The sequence below is a fragment of the Barbus barbus genome (assembly GCF_936440315.1).
Source record: "Barbus barbus genome assembly, chromosome: 40".
Taxonomy (NCBI): Eukaryota; Metazoa; Chordata; class Actinopteri; order Cypriniformes; family Cyprinidae; genus Barbus; species Barbus barbus.
This window is the reverse complement of record NC_136718.1, coordinates 13,833,931-13,855,524: the sequence shown is the minus strand read 5'-3', so window position 1 is coordinate 13,855,524 and position 21,594 is coordinate 13,833,931. Positions and strand designations below refer to the sequence as shown.

General features: G+C 39.2%; 1 protein-coding gene across 2 annotated transcripts in view; it reads right to left on the bottom strand.

The window, feature by feature from the left end:
* LOC306859867 (sterile alpha motif domain-containing protein 11-like) overlaps nucleotides 1-21,594 on the bottom strand; it is a 63,858-nt gene that overhangs the window by 22,419 nt on the left and 19,845 nt on the right. For both annotated transcript variants that reach the window (XM_079401243.1, XM_079401244.1), the window contains exons 4-5: nucleotides 11,616-11,725; nucleotides 2,674-2,766 (exon numbers count right to left, since the gene is read on the bottom strand). In XM_079401243.1, coding sequence (XP_079257369.1) covers nucleotides 2,674-2,766; nucleotides 11,616-11,725 — 203 coding nt within the window. The remainder of the gene's footprint in view (nucleotides 1-2,673; nucleotides 2,767-11,615; nucleotides 11,726-21,594) is intronic.

Sequence of the window (21,594 nt, the reverse complement as noted above, 5' to 3'; positions counted from 1 at the left end):
AAAATTAGAACCACACAATTCCCTATAATTTAATTATATGCTTAAACATTAAGATTTACACTCATGGAAATTACTAAAATAGTCAAACCTGTTCATTAGAAGGGGGAGTCCCAATATTTTTACAATACAGTGTATGTAAATGTCTTTCTAAAACATAGAGTGAAATATGAATCTTTTCAAATCATTTTTAACAAAATAACCTAAAACAAAAACATTGCTATGAGAGTTTGCACCTCATATGAGGACTGGTCACCTTACTGGTCTAAGGAACAGATCCAGATCACTGCCTGCTCAACTCTTCCTGCTAGATGCTTGATTATATTTGACTTGGTGTCACCGAGTCTGCCTGATGTTTCTGCTGCCTGCCTGTTGCCCTGTTTCACCTCATTAGCTCAGCTGGTTGACAATACCCAGGAGCGTCACCAATTTGCATATTAGCTAAATATTAGCTTTAAATATGAGCATGAATATAGTGATTCTGAGCTCACTTTTAGACTCAAACATGTCTTCCTGAAAGGAAAAATAAAACACAATTTAAAAAAAAAATCAGTAGTTTTTACAAAATAATTTTGGCAGCTGTGGTTGCCAGAATAATTTTGTAAAAAATACAGAAAATCTGTAAACACACTTACAGAACAAACCGTAGAATTTACAGTATAAAACTCATTTTCAAACAGGGAAATTTGAATGTAAACCAGTAAATTCAACAACACACACTGCTATTAAAATCTGTTTGTACCTTTAATATACTGACAACCACCATAATAATGCAGGTGGTAAAAGAGAAAGCCACATGAAGAATCAAAGATCATCACAAGTAGCTTCGCCACAATGCACACCCGAGGTGGTGATGCGGCCACGACGCATCATTATTTTTCTAATAATTCAACGGTCCAGAGTCAATTATTCCGCTTATACTACAGTTGCCACACCTCAAGACACTAATCAGATGATATATTTTAAGGCATTCCACTGGTTTTTCTACTTAAATCGCTATTGTGAGTAGGATTATTTCTTCCGCATCTCATCCATCGCCTCCGTGGTTAATTCCAAAATGTCATTTTAAACCTAGTAACGGAGGCTTGAGCCATTGATAGCAGACTAATGCAGTTAAAACAGTTAATAACTAAGTTATGAGAGTGAGAGAGAGAGAGAGAGAGAGAGAGAGCGAGAGAGAGAGAGAGAGATTAACGTTACTTCTGTGAGTCTGTCTCTCAGAAGTGCTCGGCAGCAATGTCTCAGTGTTATAGTGAAACTTAAAGTTCATTTTCATCAAGAGCAGTGCCGTTGTTGTTACCTCGCTTGTGAGAAGTCATGTAGTTTTTAAGTTGTTTAACTATGCTGCTGATAAAATCGTCAGAGTAGCGCTAACAACATTAGCGCGTATGTTAACGTGTGTGCAAACTGTGCGTCTGTGAGGGAGAGAGTGCGGGAGAGATAGAGTATGTGCTTTCCGTACATAATAAAGTGTAATTTTGTGGCAAAAACATGGATATAATCTGTCGATCGTATCCTCTGTTTACTATATTTATTTGTTTGGCCAGTGTCGTTGTGGATTCTTTTGCTGTTTTAGGCTGTAAGGACCTTAGAAATAACGCAAATCATTTGGCGTAGTGATATTTACATATAATGCGGTGCCTGGAACTACGTTCACCGTGCGTTTCCCTGAAAATAACTGCACACCTTGGAACGTTCGTCAGCCAATCGGATTCAAGCATTCAACGGCCCCATAATATAAATTAATATACAGAATGTGCACAGAATGAGTCATTCATGCAAACACAAAACACCATCATGGTAACACACATGATACTTAAATAATGCAATAAACTTTCATTAAACAACAGAAGATAACATAAAGCCCAAATGTACATAACTGATAACAAAAACTATTAAAAAACATGATTATTTAAACCAAATACTTTCAAGTTTCAAGCAGGGAATTCGGGGAATATCAGTTTAAAGTTTTTGACTAAATTATACATTGATTTGTTATTTTTTACTTCTAAAAACTGTACAATTAACAGAATTTTACTGTAAAATTACATGAAATGCCTGGTTAGATCTTTTACAGTTTCCCTGTATATAGTACGGGAACTTACTGTTAACCTATTAACATTTTTTTTCCGTAGCGTTTTTACAAAATTTTACAGTTAAAATTACACTTATTTTTTACAGTGTAGCAGAAGGAGGAAGTCAAGTGCCCTTTCCTCCTTACTGTGTCCCTCCCTTAATTGCTCATTTTCTCCCCAATAGGCCAATGCAAAATGCAATGTTTTTTATACCTAGTTGAGCCATGTGGGTTGTCAGTATGGATGTGATATATGCTATGGGTATGTTACCACCCCAAAAAAGAGCAACACATAGTCATTTGCGAAAAAGAGCAACACATTTGAGAGTCTTATTGACTGGAATATTAGTAACTTAATTTTCAACAATACATCTTCAAAATCTGTCTTCCACTAAGCGTGTCTGTCTTCCACTGAGCGTTGTTCTCTCCTCCCTCCTCTTACTATCTTGTCCACCCCTTCCCTCCGCTCTCGCTCAATCTCGCTTCATCTATTCCCACCTACTCTATCTTGCGCGCTAAGGTTAAACAGCTCTGATTGAAGAGCATTATCGTCTCCAGCACACATAGGCACATGCACACACATGCACGAGAGGGGCCCCTACCTTTAGGTGACACGCTGCGGGACTTCTTGCTGTCAGATGGGCACTCGCTGCTGCTGTTGGGGGAGTAGGCTCTCCTCTTGCCTAGAATGTCATCTGTGGGGGAAAAAAAGAGACAGAAATAGGTTAGAGGGGTTCAGATGCGGTCAGACGGCCCCCTAAACCCCTCGACATGCAGCTCGCCACCTGGCTCTATACCTGCATACATGATGGAGCTGTGAAAGCGACTAAAGATACGAAGAGATGAGAGGGCCCTGCGCCAGCGTGAATGACAGATCTGGTTCTTACTCAGCCATGTGCAGAAACGAGAGATTCTTTTGCCTGCTCTCTCTCTCGCTTTCTCCTATCTCGAACAAACACACTCCCTCACTCTACCGTCGTTTCTTGTCTTGACTATCTATCTCTCTCTCCCGGTCTTCACACAGGCCTAATACAGAGTAAAATCTCCAGAAATGACAAGACGAGCAAGAAAAAAAAAATTTGGAAAAAAAAGTAAGCGGTCTTGCCTATGTCTTCTATCAAACTCCTGTTGTCGTGCTATTACACCTTTTCGCTTTTTTCACTCACTCTCACTCTGTTTTCAGTGAATATAGAGCTCACACCTTTTGCTAATCTCTTCCTTCCTTTCTTTCACTCTTTCTCTCCCTCCCCCTTTTCTCTTTATCTCTCGCTCTCTCTTTCTGTTTCTCTCTCTAGAAAAGTGGAGGCTGTCTGCACTAGCCTAATGCAGCGCTCTAGTGAGCCGCTGGTGTCTAGTGTACGATTACAGCACCCTCCTCCCCCCCAAACACATCTCAAATCAATATCCTGCTAATCACGCTGGGAGGGGTGCTGCTGAGAGCATGGTGGTGCATGCATGCAGGAAGGAAGAGACCGTTTGTCATTGCACTCTCCTCTCCCTCTCTCGCTCTCTCTGCCCTCATGCGCCACATGAAGTAAAAAAGTCAAAGCCACAGAGTTATGCTCTTCCTTTTGTCTTTTGTTGCTGTCTGATTCTTTATCTAAATGGACTGTGCAATAAACTGAGAGGAAACGGATTATACATGTTGCTTGCATTTGAACTTTTATTGTATTTATTGTGTTTTATTGTCTATGACACTATGGATATCATAAAAAGTAATTTTTAAAACATTTATAGTGCCCTGTGGGTGCATCATTTTAAAGACCTCATAACATTGTTCAACAAGCGCAGAGATCTTTCTTATGTTGACATCTTTCCTATTGAAGGAAATTTGGGTGCAAAAAAGGGATATCTCATTCTTTTTGTTTTCAAATAGCCAATACTGTGATTTGATACTTTCCAGTAGGTTGCAGGTGGTATAGAGTGCAACAGTTGCATTAAAGAAGTAAAAATCTCATTCATTTTCACCATAATTTATAAACTTATAAATGCAGGTCTGTTTTGAGCTGTGAGGTTGTTCATCAATGGTACTTTCCAGTTAAAGCTGTCAGTCTGCATTATTTCAACTTAATTTTAAAATAATCATACTAACAATGGAATTCCTGGTGAAAACTACATTACCCATGATTGTACAAGAAATCTGAGAATCAAAACATGCTAATGACATAAGAGTCAATCTCTCTACACTCTCAAACTTAAATATTTGTGTGTGTGTGTGTGTGTGTGTGTGTGTGTGTGTGTGTGTGTGTGTGTATATATATATATATATATATATATATATATATATATATATATATATATATATATGAATATTTTGCAGTAAACAAAGTATGGTGTTTTATATATTCTACTATATTCTTCAAATAAATAGTTTTCATATTTACCTGTCATTATTAATTTGATTGTCATTCACAATGGGATTTGCATGGGATTGAGTTATTTACTGCATTAATGCCTTTAACTACAACGCCTTGTACCTTGGTCTTTTTGTCTGATTTTCAAAGTTTGTAATATTGTGATTCACCTTGTTGCTGGTTGGTTTGTTTCATGGCTAATTAACAAAGACTTTTTAAAAATCCCTATAGGAAAAATTCATGGGAATAAGCTCACAGCTAACACATAAAAACTAGAAAGTTGCAAAACTCTCATTTTGATTTCACAAGGTCTATAAAGGAAGCCATTACTACAGATGACCCTTATGTGTAAGCCATGAATAAAGCTCTACACATCAAAGAAGAGTGAAGGGGGAGATTCTTGCATGGCACAAAACCGAGAGAGCCTGCACCTCTGTATATGTTCGACACAAAAGTACAAACTACTCTATCACACCCCTGCCTCTCGACACCAAGCGTACTGTTCGTCCCTCTCTCTGATAAGAGTTCTGGAAAGAGACACAGAGCGAGAAAGGAAAGCAAGCCTGCACTTGAAAGAGCTTTTGGAGTGGCAGAGCTCAGCCTGGGATTCTTTGTGGGGAGCGAGCTTTACTAATGACGCTGTTTGATGTATTCTCATCAGGGGGGAAGGCTGTCTATCCCACTCCAAAGAGAAAAAGGGGCCTCTCTAATGGGCCCCCATCTCCTCTCCTAACCTCTGCCCAAAGACAACAACAACACTCCCTCCGTCTGTCTATCGTTCCACTTTTTCTCCTTTCGTCGGCCTTTGAGGTGAAGAATATCTCTTGGCATATTCAATTATTTTCCGCTCTCTATCTTCACGTGGAAATGATACGATCACTGTCTAAGTGTAAAACTATAGCAATCGGCTGCTCCTGTCTATGCATGAGCCAAAAGAGCTCAAAGGACTGCAAGGGATGTGCAAAAACTTCAGATAAGCAGGTAAAGTTTTAGTTTAAAAGGTGTTAAATAATAGGAGTTAGAGGGTTAGTTCACCCAAAAATGAAAACTCTTCCATCATTTACTCACCCTCAAGTTGTTCCAATTCTGTATGACTGTCTTTCTTCTGTTGAACATAAAAGAAGAAGAGTATGGTCCCCATTGACTTCCACGGTATGGAATGCTATGGAAGTCAATGTGGACCATCAACTGTTTGGTTACACACATTGTTCAATGTTCAAAATATCTTCTTTTATGTGCAACAGGAGAAAGGATGAGTAGCAAAATGATAACAAAATGTTCATTTTTGGGTGAACTGTCTCTTTAAAAGGAGCATGAAGGTACCTAAGATGAAAAAGGTTGGGAAACACTTCTACATACCACAGCACCCTCTGGTTTCTGTAGCAGCTATGTTGAGCTGCTCTCTCTTCCCCTCTGTACGTCTCTGTTTGACCCTAATCTCTCAGCAGTGTCTTTCCCACAGGGCTCAGCCACCCTAGCGCTGCTATCTCCAGCCCAGCCTGCTCTCCAAGCTCCATCGCGTCTTATCAGGCAACCTCCTGCCTGCCAACACTCCCAAAGCCCTGGGCTGAGTCCAGTTCCTCTCCATCTCAACCTCCATCATCTCTTTGAAATCAACGGTCCTGAACTGTCACTCAGACCTACAGCTCAAACTCACACAGCGCTCCGTCCCCCGAACCAACCCCCCAAGTGATTAAACACAACCTTTAAAACCTTTAAATTCTCATGATGTGATTTGACAGCACAGGACAGAGTGATTTGCAGTATGAAATGCTTTCGTAAGTGAGAGGGGAAAAGTTTTGGAGCAGGGCAGCATGCCCGTGGCGTCGGCGCAGGAGGAGAGGAAACCTGGCTCCGGAATGCATTCTCTGTCTGCTCTTAGCACTTTGGTGTCTAGCTGAAGTAATGCACTCAACAAAAGAAGAGAGAGTTCGGGACTGTGAGGAGGAAGCCGTTATTCTGCATGGAGGAGCTGGAGGCGGGAAGCGACACTGACTCACTCACAGTTTCTCTTCTCCTTATAAACCTCCATGTTAACTATTCACTCGACTCGCCTCTCTCATGCTCCTATCCATTTATTGTTTTCTGTTTGCATGATTTTTACTCATATTTTTTATTTTTTAGAAGTGTATGAAGGAGCCATTTAGATTGAAGATAAATTAATTAAATTTAACTCTTCAGGTATCTTTGTAATAGAATACTAGCATACTTAGTTCACAGTTTGAAATAGTACTAGCATACTTGGTGCTTATTGCAGAGTATATACTTAACACTAGCATACTTAGCACATAATAAATACTTTACAATAGCATACTTAGTGTATAGTGCAAAAGATAGTGCATAGTGTGGAGTATACACCAAAACATTTGACAGTCCAAATGAAATAATAATTCAAAAAAGCCATAAGATTTCACACTGTTTTCACTGGAAATGGAAGGTCAAGTTGAGAGTACTGCATCCCACGATAGAGTATGTCTCAACATATTTTCCGTTGTATATTGCACATTTTGGCAAAAGTATGTTAGTATGATTTTTCACACATAGCCTTTGGCTGCATTTGGAATAGCATATTAGCATACAACTCAAAAGGCAGAAATAGTAATATGCTAGTTTGCTATTTTCCAAATTAAACCAGTCTTTTCTACAAACTTTTAAAGAGTAATTTTTGTAAAAATGTGTTATACACACTTTATATACTTCTCTACCCCGAAACTTAGCGCTCATTCAAAACATAAATGCAAAAAACAGCTTCAAAGAGCTTCCAAAATCCACAGCAGCAGCGAGAATACTGCACTCTCTCTCTCTCTCTCTCTCAGTGCGCTCAAGGGAGAGGCAGGGTTTCAGCAGCGCCTGTCTGCCTCAGGGTCAGAGATTTTAAGGCGGAAAGCCTTTAATACCAATTAAATGTTGCTTCTTAAAGCTGTGATGCTTTTAACACCAAACAGGGAGGCTCGGAGCTGCCTCGTGCTTCAGCTATGTTACTCAACTCACGGAACAGCTTCTGTTGCCAGCGCTGCCGCTAATTCCTTTAAACTCCAGCCTGTGCGGCACAGAGCCGGGCCAAAACAAGGGCAGAACTTTAATAAAGGTGGGGGGAGAAAAGAGAAGGCTAGATGGATGGAGAAATAGCAAAACGACTAAATGAGCAGAGAAGGAGGATCTTGGTTTTCTCCTCCTCCCTTTGCTCCTTCCGTCTCTCCGGATACTGACAAGTCGGACAGGCCACACTCCTTAATTCCCTTTTCTTATTCCCTTAATCTGTCATCTTTATCAGGCAGGGGAAGTGGCGGGCGTCGCGGCGGAGCCCCAACCTCCAATCAATCTCCACATTACAGCTGACAGAATGGTGCTAATAACTTATTGATCCCCCTGTTTGCGGGGCTCGGCCAGAACTGAAAGGACGGCATTGATTGGCTATGGGGGGGGGGGGGGGGGGGGGGGGGGGGGGGGTTTGTGAGCAGCACGGAGCTTCCGCCGGCCCAGAGGATTCAGCACTGCCCCCCTCTACTGCCGCTCCCCCACTGAGAGCCTTAGGGGAGAGACAGACAGAAAGAGAGAGAGAGAGAGAGAGACAGAAATTGAGGGAGGGAAACGAGCAGAGAAAAAAAAGAGAAAGATCAAAATCATGGGAAAAAGAACAAAAAAACAACAGAATGAGGCAAAAAAAACCCGCCGCAATTGAGGGAAATATAAAGACGGGGAGACAAAAGGTGGTTGAGGAAAATGCAGGAAGATGAAAGAAAGGCTGCCGTTCGTGAGAGAATCAACAGAGACAGAAAAAGGGGAAAAAAACATGTATAATTTTGGTTGTGGTGATTTATTTACTATTTATATTATGCTATATACATTTGGGTGGATTTTACTACGCCAGATTGCTTTACTTTATATACATACAGTATAAGAGTAATGAAATAAATAAATAAAATTATACAATAGTTAAGACAAGGTTTTAGGCATTAGACTCCAGAAACTTGTTTTCCTTTTTTGAGCAACACGTGATTTTCTGCAGCTGATGTTGAATTCATAGAGCTGGAACTTAAAGTTTTATAAAACTAGTTTTCCTGTTTTGAATGTACTATTTTTAACTCAAGCATTACATAATGTGAAGCTGTTTTTTTTTGCACTGATGTCAGACTTATTCATTTGTTATGAAAATCTTTTTTGGGTTGCATCCATCACATCTGTGAGATATTATAATATTATTATCATTTATAGTAAATTCTATAAATGGCTTATCGTTTTCTATTTTAATATATTTTAATATGTAATTTATCCCTGCAATGGCTGAATTTTCAGAATTTCAATGTTCATTGCTGAAAACAGTTGTACTACTTAATATTTTTGTGGAAACAAAAATTTTTCAGGATTCTTTGATGAATCTGTATCTTTATTGCCATTTTCGATCAATTTAATGTGTGTTTGCTGCCTAAAAGTAATAATTTCTTAATATAAATAGTAAAAAATATAAATATCTATAAAAATATCTTTACACCAAATTTTTGAATTAATTAATGTGAATTCATTTGAATTTAATAAACTTTTGAAACAACACTGATTCCACAGATAGCAGCTATAACTGTTTTTATCATTAATAATTTTCACCATTAATAAGAAGTGTTTCTTGAGCCCCAAATCTGCATATTAGAATGATGAAGGATCATGTGACACTGAAGATGTTTTATCCAAAAAGATTTACAGTGCATTAGGCTATGGCCCACCCATAGATATAATGATGGTCATGCACAGGACAAGTAGACTTGTGGGGGGGGGGGGGGGGGGGGGGTAAACAAGCATCACTTACAGGACACTTCAGTTGCGGTATAAACACGTAAATACTGCGTCTTGAGAGAGAAGATTTAGATTGTAACATACAAATTCAGATAATCAACGCCTATTCGTTGGTTCAGATATACAGCAGCCGCTCCTGTCTGCCTTTAGGAAACCATGAGAGCGGCAGGGAGGGAGGGAAAAAAGCAAAAACACCTTATACGCCTATTAAGAGTCTCTGGTCTGACCGCAAAGCCACGTTTAGGAGTCTACACAGAGAGCCAGACGAGCTGCCGGCGCCCTGCCCCCCTCCTCCCCTCCCTCGCTGGGGCCAGCAGGCCGGCCGGACGGACGGAGAGGGGGGAGGGGGGTGAGGGAGCCGCCTCTCCTCCGTCGCTGACTGGCTGCGGCTGACGCCTGGGTCAGCTCTCATGTCTGTCCCTCAGATTTAATTAACGGGCCTCTCCGGTGCAAAGCAACCCCAGCGCGGCAGTCGGCTTCCTCTTCCTCCGCCTGTCTCGCGACTCCACACTGCAGTCCACCCTCCCTTGATACCATACGATGCTCTGCTCATTCATTTGTTCTGCACTTTTCCAACCTTTTCTTCTCTCTCTCTTGCTCAACCACATACCCACAGAAGAAGTCAGACTTGAAAGGAAGTAAAAAGAGACTGTGCGATGGAACAAAAAAAGCTGTTTGAGTCTCGCAGCTGAACATGGAAAAATGAACACTTGCGTCTGCTTTGATTCAAGCTTATATAAGGTCAACCTTTAACGTACTGCTACATCCAACATGCAGCGTCATGTGGCCAAATGCAAAATTGAATAAATGTGCATCTTTCTGATCATGCGAAAAACGCACTTCCAAATGGGCCTGTTCTATCCATTTGACCCCTAACCTGGCCCAGGGACGGAGGCTCTCTAATTTCACTGGCAGACAGAATTAGACGCGCTGCGTGATCGGATTGGACTTGTTTACAGACATGAGTCTAGCGGCTTACAGCACCCGTTAAACCTCTTTTAAACGCTCAAACTGACAGATTTTGGTCATCAGCCACGCTGCAGGTGGCTTCCGCTCTTATTCCTTTGTGTCTTCTCCAATTAAGATTATGATTAATTGAGCATCTTCCATTCAGGTAATGGCAAATTGTTCTGGTCTCGTTTTTAAGCCAACGTTTAGATCTCCAGTCTAGTATAAACCTAGAGCCTAGTAAAGGTGATCTAATCCACATTTGGAGTCATATGATCAGAGAGATAACAGAAGACTGGGACAGTAGCTTAAGACTTTGTTATGCTGGGCCGATGCTACTGTAATACGATTTAGACACATATATTCCCATATGGCCATTTTACCAGAAACCTATAGGATCCTCCATAGTATAGCTTTACTGTGCAGTATTTACTACAACCTAAAACGCTCTAATGAATTTTTTAGTGCTAATTATACATTTCTAAATTAAAAAAGTTAAATCTGAAGCTGTCTAACTTTAAGCAATTAGTAATAGTAATAGTCATTTGCAGACTTGAAAAAAAGTGTAATTAAAAAAAATAATAATATTTAAAAAATATGTATCATTAAAAAGCAACACGAATCTTAAATCAACACATTCAAGTGTAACTGTTAAACTACACAGGTCAAAACTTCTCAACATGTGGGTGACTACGTGGTTCAGACTTATGAAAAATTATTAAATTAATACAAATAAAAGTATAAACTATTAAAGATAAAATAAAAAATATGACAAAAAAGTATTAAAATGAATAAAAACAGTAATAAATAAATACTTTTTTTTTTTATATTGAACTGCAACATAAATCTTTAAACAACATTAAAGCCTAAGTGTAAAACCAGACAGGTCAAAATTACTCAACCTGTGGGTGACCATGTGGTTCAGAGAATGAATGAGATTAACACACATGTCCGGTAGTCCTTCTGTTTGGCCCGAGATTAATGACAAATAAAGCTATTTACTGAGAGTAGTTTTAACGGTGGTTTAAGTTGTGTGCTAAGAGAGGCGAAGACAAGAGCATTAAGTAATGGAATGAATATGGCCACAGTGGAGCGAGTAATGAGCTTACAGCCTTCAATCATGCAAATTAAACCGAATTAAAATACTAGCTGTGTAATTGTTCTACATCAATCAAAGGATAAACCCTGTAAAACAGAGTATGATGGCAATAAAACAGAATATTACAGACAGAAAAAGCCACAGAACCAATTACAACGATAATTCAAGACTATAGGTCAGATACTGCACATTTTACAGATTTGACAAGTGTGTATCATAATCATAAAAGCATTTTTATGTGTTTTCTTTTGCTCTATAAGTATGTTTTCACTTTATAGCCATAATCACATGGATAATAAGATAGCAGAACATTCACCTCTGATTATGTGTGAATGTGTCTCTAGGTGTGTCCTACCTGAGTGTGCGGAGGCGAGGCTGAGGTCGGAGCAGGCCTGGCCTTCGGGCATGCCGTGCTGTCGGGTGTGGTGCAGGTTGGAGATGATCGTTGAGAGGTCACTGTCACGACTGGAAAAAGGAAAGCAGAGGAGGAAGAAAGAAAAGGAGAGAGCGAGAAAGCAAGAAGAAGGGAGAGAAAGAGAGAGAGGAAGTGTAAATATCTCTAGGGATTCTTAATCAACACTTAAGAAACACACTCACACATTTAGCATACCAGGATTTAAAAATGAAAAAAAAAAAGTTCAATATATAACAATGACCAATTCTGCCCAATTAAACTGAAATTATCAAACTTACCAATTGTACATAAGGAGAACGATGCAGAAAGTATACAAAAAGTAAACCCAATGTAATTCCAACACAAACAACCTCAACTGAATCAAACACGGCCGACCTGGTGCACTCCGGTTTGGTCCCTTGAAACTGAAACGCTCTCTGCCTTTGGCTCTTTTGCCTCGCTTCTGCATTCATTGTGTTTTGGATTTTAAGCGTATAATGAGCGCTGACAGATTCCTGCGTCAAGCAATTTTGAGTTTCATCCAGTCTCATCTTCAACCTTAAGATGTTCTAATCAACACATTCAACTCATAAGCAGTTTATGAGCTTAAAACCAGGTGATTATGGTTTTTATGATCGCTCTGCTGAAATCGTCCGGGTCTCTGGAGGCGCACGAAGCACGCGAGGGATGAGAGTAATCTCTAGAGATCTGCCATTTCATAAAAGAACCCGATAAGTGGCGAATAAAAGCCGCTGGTTTACCATTCAACATGAGCGTACGGATTTAGAAATTAGAATGGATAATAAAATTTGTATGTAATTCCAGCGATATTTAAGGAAGTACTTATGCTCCGGTGTCATACGCAAGCTCATAACTGCAATCAGAGAACCAATCCTCTCAGCTGTTTTGGACAGGTGAAGAAACCAATGAATATTTAGCTTGAGAAACCCCAAGGTCCTATCAATATCTACTTAAAGTTATCTTACGGTAACTTCAACTTTTAGCTTCAACTTGATATAATGTTTTAAACTTTATCTATAATAAAGTTTATTATAGACCCCAGGTATCCACACTGTATAAGTTGAAAAAACACATTTGTTTGGAATGATTTTATTGCATACATCTGTTAAACGGGTTTTAATTAGGTCAAAGGAACCTATTAAAACAAAATGGAAAATGAAAAAATATATATTTTATTTTATAAAATGTTACTATCTTTTATAATTATGTTTACACATAAATCATTCACTCTTTAAATTGTTTTATTTTTTATATTTATTTTTAATACTGCATTTTATTATCTTCTTTTAATAATATTCACACATGATTCATATACACATGAAGCATGAAGTAAGAGGGTTAAAGCTCTTCGTATACCGATAAACTGATCCCAGGCCAGGACAGACATTTACGCCGCACACTTGTCTTCCTCTCCCAGGTCATCTCTTCAAGGCCAACTGAAGGGTTTACAGATTAGAACTGGACAAGGCCGTTCCCTCAACCTCCCTCCTTCCTCCTCTCATCCTCCCTCAATCATCCTTCATTAACCCTTGTAAGTCCTGCTTGGGCCATTTTGTCCCGATGTTGAGACTGATAGAAGAAGTGTGTCATGGAAGTATTTTAAAGCAATCTGATTACAGCTCTGATCGCATTATAACGCATAATAATTTCAAATTCCGATTAGCATTTAGCAAATATCAGATGCATATCTCACAGCGCCTGGCGGTCTATGGGGCGCTCTAATGTCAAGAGAGTTCTGAGGGACATTTTACGGGCTGTCACAGGACAGTCTCACAATCTGCTGTGTTTCTGTGGTGGGCCCGTGGCCCTGCTGTCTGTGGCAGTCGAAATGCTAGTTTTACAGTCTGTAGATTACAGGCTGGGCTTCGGTAATGTCAGCCTGCCACTCTTTCAGTTCAGCTACAAACAACACAGCACATACAGGAATTTATTCTCCATGACAAAACTGGGCTGCAAATTCACTTGTCATTGAGTGTACAACACAAGATCAGATGCACAATACTTATAAATATTTAATATATTTTAATATAATATAAATATATCCTAATAACAAATTAGGATATTATCTTAAATGCAACTTAAGTTAATATTGTAATCGAGTTAAATGAGCATGAGCAATGTAAAATGCTAATTATTAGAAATTATGAAAAAAATAATACATAAATGATGTAGAAAATTATAATTTTGTATTTTACGTTTAATTAAAACAAATATACTACTTTTATTGAAAAAGAATGAAAAATAATACATATATAAATATATACAGTAAATACAGATATATATATATATATATATATATATATATATATATATATATATATATATATATATATATATATATATATATACACACACACATTTTTACTAATTTAGACAATGAATACACACAATGCAGCGAAAGCACAATCATTCACTACATTTACAAGAATAAAAATCTATGATCAGAAAATTCATATTTCATCTGAGGCTGAAAAACTCCCAGATAAATACAAAGATAAATGAGACTGAAATAAATCAATAAAAGAAACATTAATTCCCTGCAAAATATGCAAAGTGATTTGACAGAATATGCTATATTTATACATGTTGCACCATACAAAAAACACAAACAACGTAAACAGCTCAAGCTCTAGTAGAAAACTATTTTTAAACAGCATTTAGATTTAAATGTTTTTAAATGTTATTCAGAATTTGATGTGTCTATTCTAATTTGGCAACAGCGCTATAAAATATTAAAAACTTGAATGAAACTATGCTACTCCGCACAGCGCAAAGGTCCATTTAACCTTTATCTAGGAAACAACTCTGCCGTTCTCTATAGGTCATCCAAGTTCCCCCATCCATCCCCTTAACAGGGCATCAGTCCAAACAACAGCTCCATCTTCCAGCTCCCGCTCTGGCAGCTAAGGAAGGCTATTATCCTCGGACGGAGGCTCTGCAGTGAGCTCACTAAGCAAGGACATTGTTAGCAGGTTAATTAGCACACTTTTTCTGGGCTGTCCCGGTGAGGGCCGCTAATGAGGCCTCCCACGACTGGCGGCCAAGGTCATAATCTGCGTCAGGGCTGGAGCTAAGACCCGACCGCCTGAGTCAGCGATCCCACACAGGGGAGCACAGGGAGGACCTGACAACTCCGCTTAGGACATGAGCTGCATCTTATCGTGCAATGAAGACGATCAGCATAATCTCCATCTAAACTGGTCAATACCTCTTACACCTCCCCGTCAACTGCACAGACACTTTGCCCCAGATATGACCCACTGTAAGAGGACATGCACTGGGCGTGACCAAAGAAAAGAAAACATGCAACAAATTGGGACCTGATGACTCTAAAGTGACTAGATAAAAAGGCTTAAAAATAACAATATTTAATGCCAAAAAGCATATGTGAAAACAAATATATATATATATATATATATATATACACAGTATTTAAAATATTAACAATAAACAACAACACTTGGCAAATAAGCACACTATAATTCTGCAACTATATTTATATCTAACATCTTTGCATTTTTTTAATGAATGTTCTGACCTATTAGCAGCTGTCATATTAAAAATGTGCAAGAAAACAATTGTTAGGGTGGTCGGTGTAATGATATATAAAGTCTAACCAAAGAAATGTGTCAACCGAAAACAGGCTTTACTGTTTATTCTGCAGTATGGCTGTGACACAATTTAAAGTATGTTTTGATATAACAGCTACATTATGTAGTTTATGGTTGGCTCGTTTAATCGTATTTTAAATAATAAATAGTTTATTTCACTAAATTGTCAAAACCAGGCATTACTATTCTACATGTTTATTTACCGTATTAAAATTTTTTTGACTGAATTTCTCGCAAATGTGATATTTTTAATATAAAATATTAATTTCTATTTTGAATATACATCATATAAATTTTGGAAACATTGCTTAGCCCCTTCGGCTGGTGCACAAGTAAAGTGAATATATACACGATGGACATACTTGTCTGTTAAGTTACACTTGGCATTATGGTAGACCTTTTTTTTTTAATAGCATATTTGGAAGGTGCCAAAAAAATAAATCAGAGGCATTCAATGCAGTTTCAGAGTCAGTGCTTTACAACGGAGTGAAAATCTGTGACACCGCAACGAACAGCAAATCATCTTTCCGATGCCAGAAAGATATGGGTTTTTGCATCAACTGTGTTGTTGCTGGTAGCAGACACATTTCCTCACCACAGCACTCACATGCAGAGCTGAAAGCATTTCCATCTGTTCTTGACGTACGTCTGATATAGGAGCACTAGGCCTAGGGTTTGTGGTTGAATGCGGAGAAACCTAGCTGCACACCTGCACAGAGCTCTGCTTGACTCTGATTCAAATGCTGCTAAAGGGATAAAGTCCTGATATAGGTAGCAGCTGTGTAAGGGATTTAAAGTAATAGTTCACCCCAAAATTGAAAATTATTCACCTATAATCTTCCCCTCCAGAGAGCTCTGCTCAAGAACTGCCACAACTGAATCACTGATTCAATGAGTTGAACTCAAGAACTGGATCAGTGAACGAATCAATGAATGATTTGTGAACCAAACAAATTAACTGAACAGATGCAACTCCAAAGAATGATTTGTTCACTAATCGGGTATACAGACTACAGATGCTTATTAAATAGCAAGTCGTATGGACTATTTTAATGAACGTTTTATAGCGCTTTTGCATTCCTTTTTTCAAGCTTGAAAACTCTAGTCCCCATTCATTCTTACTGCAATTGAAAATTAATAATAGTCATTCAGGTTTGGAACATGCTGGTGAGTAAATAATAAAAAAAATTTAGTGAATGGTTCCTTTAAGAAAATGCTTACTTGTTTTGTGCTTATTTGCACATATGGCTGGGTATTCAAATATGACATCTAAATGAGAAGCATCCGCTAAATGGCATGTATTTATGAACTGACTTGCGTTTAAGGAAGCTCAGAAGGCCATTGGACAGCCATGGTGTTTCTCATGGCAGCGGGAGCATCGGGGAGGGAAATAGTGCCAGCGCAAATGCCCCTGCAGTGACACGGGAGACGAGAGCTGGCGCCAGATATAGAGGTCACACTGAGAGCTGGCAGACTGGGCATCCTGACGCCAGGGCTTACACCATTACTGAACACAGCGCTGATAGTCTCACCCTGACACACACACACAAAGCGGTGCCAAGCAGAAAGTGGGAAGGCATGTGGAGAGGATGCCTCCTTTTTACAGAAAGTGACAGACGTTTTGCACTATGAACTGGCACTGGATAAAAAGACCAAAATTGGGTATAAAAATGGTACAAAACTGAGATTTTCACCATTACTTGTATTAAACAATCATTCTGAACACCGATCGCATGTCCACTTAAATACTGTCCAGTAAAACCAGTAAAAAAAATAAATGTAATGCTACAGCAGCAAGAAAAATCAAAACTTTGAGAGAAAAAAAAAAAAAAAAAATCAATATTTCTCAGTTTTTTTTTTTCTCTGTTGTTATTCCGCTCACATTCAGACCGAGCAGCCAGGCCTCAGCTAGCGAGGAGAGCAATAAATAAATATCGAAATAGATACATAAATAAATGAGAGCGCAGCGCGTTCTCCTGAGCTTTCCTGTTGTTCCTGCCTTATAAAAGCTGATGGGAGGTCGATAAGCATGCAGGAACCCAAAAAAGTAGAAGTGAAACAAAATATTATTTTGCCACATTGAACGTTGCGGTGTTGGATAATTAGAAACCGCGAACAGCGGAAAAAGCCTGAGAGCTGTGATATGTGGTGCAACGTCTGTTTAAAGACAACTGCTCTCTGTAGATGTGACATTAATGACATTGATTAACTCATGTGGTTGAAGCAAAACCAATCAAAGGAGATGCTAACAGGAAAACAACACCTGATTAAAACATCTTCGCTGTCTTACCTATTTAGGCTGGCTTGACAGGCAAGGGAAGCTCAAGGGAGTTGAGATGCGTGTTCAATGCGATACATTTACTGTCTTAGTAATTGAGTTATTTACAGCACAATGCAGACTGCTTTTACATTAAACAAGTGGTCTATGAATTTAGAAAATGCAAGTATAAATTACACATCTGTTGTAGCGTACATAGCGGGATGCATTTGTCCACTTTTTAAAAACAGGGCTTTAAACGATACAAGTTTTCCTGAAAAGAGTCAACTGTAGAACGGTAAGCCTACAGCCATTCCTTGGGGAGAGCCCCGGACCTTCTAAAAGTTCCAGAACTGGAACCCAACCACTAATTATTGCCTTAAGAGAAGGTTCTTTCCAGGAATCCTACAGCATCACATCCCCTTCCCAGCAGTGTGTCGTGCAACACTCCAGAACTGCACAGGGAAATGTTTTAACAAAACAAAAATGAACAAATGGCGCACATGGTCACATGATTTAAACTAAACTTTTGAGTACACATAATTTCCTCTGGTGGACCACACAAATGATTGAATATGGACGATTCTATTAAACCTGTGAGAGCATACCAAAACCAGAGAAATAAAACCAGCCCTTACGTAAAAAAAAGGTATCCTTAACCTAAACCATTTCATCCAAGAGGCATTTCATCATCAGCCGAATGTCTTCGAAAGTGCAAAAACCATTAAAGGAAAATTTAAAAATATGGGTCTATCATTTGTCTGTTGTTTTTCAGAATAAAATTTCCAAAAATACCCAGTGTTGAGGCACTCAACGATATTATAATAATAAAAAAAAAGTTTAAGTGTCAGACGAAAATGCCCTTGACTGTACATACCAGCATTTTAAGAGCCTGGCCAGTCACAGTGTGCTAAAGACGCTGGTTTGGGTTGGCTTCAGTCCTGAGGTTTGGACCAGCTGATTTCCACTTCTGGCTAGCCGAGTGCTTACATTCAGGTCCAGACAGCCACCAGGGAAGAGGACGGCACGCCTTGCTGGACAAACGCTTCTAATGCTAAACACAGACAGGTCAGGCCCTTCTCTGAAGAGGCCGCAGAAACCCGGGGGAAGACAGACAGTATTTCTATCCAGACAGGTGCAACAGTTGTCTGATTTATTTCCTTTCCCTGTCCCTCGTGCTCAAGGGGAGGGTCCACCATTCTGGAATCAACCTGCCTCCTCCTCCCCTACTTCATCTAATCCACTTATGTTCCTGCATTTAGTTGGTAGGTTGTAAATAAGAAAAATCATCAAAAATCATGAGAGTATCCGAAGTAAATCAACAGTTAAATGCCAGGTAGTTTTACACAAGAGACGAAATTGGCTTTATCATTACATTAGCATTAATATAACAGACAATATGGGATAGGCCATCTTTTTTGGAGGCTTTTCTTAGCAGGTTGTCCTCTGAGTAAGTATACTATCTTATATAATCCATGATGGTTACTCAGTAATTACCCAGACAAGCAGTCAGCACTTCTCAAAGCCCTGGTGTTGACACACCTGACTGTGCACAGGTAGGCTTCAGGAAATGATTGGCATGACCTTGAATACTAATACTATGACAAACATCTCATACTTGCAAATTTTATTGCTAAAGCAGAACACAAAAGTTAACTTTTTCAGATAGTCTTTATCAGCCAATTATACTTACATTTCAAAGATTATAAAACCAAACTTGTTATTCTGTTATTCAGTATGGTATTTAGACTCATTCTAGTGCATCGTGACCCAAAGACCCTCAACCTCCACATATGAAATCACTAAGAAAAAAAGGAATATAAAAGACCATACCAAGCACTATACTTCAGCCTAAGTTCAGCTTGTTTTCTTAAAAAGAAAGGTCTGTATGCCTGCAGGATACAGGAGGACTGAGGACTAATCACCTATAAACCTGCTGGCCATTAACATTAATCTGGTTAAAAGATATAGGGAGCCTTCTTTAAGGTGTCAAAGTGTACCAGCTTTTTTCACGGCAGTGGCTGGAAATCCTCTGAAAACTAAACGCGCACGATTGCGCAAACGTATATTCGTCGGGCCGTATCTAAAACTGCACTAATTTTGTTTTTAAACATATTTGGGCAGAAGTACATTGGGGTCAACAAGTCTGAGTCCGCATAGAAAATCTGGGATTCAAAATCTTATTTAAACCTGGAAATAACACAATTTTAGGAGAGACATCATAACTAAAAATGGATAATAAATATATCAAATTCTTCCCTATTTAATTAAATCTGTGACACTAAACATCTTTGTTCAAATGGTCAGAAATTCTTGCTTCAATTGAAGCCCGAGAAGCTCTTTGGATCATGCTGGAAAATATAATCATCAGGTTTCACACGAACTTCGATCATGCAGCTAAAGTTCTCCTGTCATTAAAACAAAAGAGAAAAGCAAGTACCGAGACATTCTGAACTTCATTTAAATGCAACTTTTTGTTCAAAATGTTAAGCTGATAATATAATTAGCATTAAATTAGAAAGATGAAAACATAAGCGGCCTCATGCTTTTGGGACCCCTCTGTATACAGTACATATTAGCAGATAAAATTTGGACTGAAGAAACGCTATGCACACTCTACCACAACACTAATATAAACTGCAATGATGAGGCGTAAATACGATCAAACGCAAAAAAGAATTCCCCATACTTCACCATCCATTGACTAAATCCAATTTGTTAAGACCCCTCCACAACTCACTTACCCAGTCCAGCTCAATGGAAATTGAATTTCATAGATTGAACATCCCATTATCTCTTTCGGTCAGATCCTCATCTGAGTAAAGTATGGGTGAGGTGAGCGGCCCCGGAACAGAGGAGAGACGCGGCTCCTCGCAGTCCGCCGCCTTTAACAGGGTAAAAGCCCCAGATATTAGTCATAAGTGTTCTTTAAATTCATTAGCATCTTCACGCGCGGGCGTCTGAAGTGTTGGGGGGAGATCACTGTAACAAGTTTAGCTTGCCGGTTCTGGTTCCTGTGCCGTCCTTGGTGTCACAGGGTAAGTGGCTGCCAGCGGCTCGGGGGTTGAGTGAAGGAAGTGACCAAGAAAGTCTTGCAGATGAGGGCTTAGGTTTGTACCTGGGCATTCAGAGCTGATCCGCTCCAAGGTAAGAACTCGGAGCCCTTCTTTATTCCACAACATAATCATATTCATGTTGTGCTTGTGAACACATCTGGTGTTTTCAATGCACAGCACAGCAAAAGCACCCTCACATCACTCACTTTTAGCCAATGATGTCTTTTATGAGTATGACAGCTAGCTAGCATCCTGTGTGGCTCAACAAAATGGACTGATCCAGCTATGACCTGACTATGCTGGATGAGGGCACGACCTCATATGTACGTATAGGCTGCCTTGAGAATGATATCCCAACAGTGCTGTGTAATGACCCAAATTTACCGCTTAACACCAGTGGGCATAAACCCAAGCCTCTTATACTCAAATGACTCAACCATTGGAATTCATTCGCTATTTACTGCTGGGGAAAAAAGTCTATAACTGCACAGCTACAACTATTACGGCACATCTTCTTGGGAAAAGAGGTGTTAAACAGAAAGGCAACTAAATAAGTCAAATTATCACTATACGCAATGGCGGCTGCTCTAAGAAAGCCTGACAGGAGCTAGGGCTAACCGAGACATTTTTAGCAAGAGCCGAGTGGCTAATGAGAAAAGAGAATATTGTCTTCTCTTACTCTTCTCATTAGAAGCACTGAAGCTTCCTGGAGATTTAACTATCCACACCAGCGCATGCATACACCGCCAACACAAACTCTCACTGCAAACACCGCCGAAAACTACTGCTGACACTTCAATTAAAAAAACGTGAGTGAAAAATCACCAAAAGACCCTCGGAAGACAGAAAGCCTGCAGTTTCAAAGCAACAGCTAGCTTTGAAAGGCATGCTCTAGTGATTAAAGAATGCTTAATAATAGATCATAACCTCAAGGCCGGGCTTTTCAACAAGTTCTTTAGTAGAAGCGGAGATGGTCTGACAAAAATGTGGTTCCC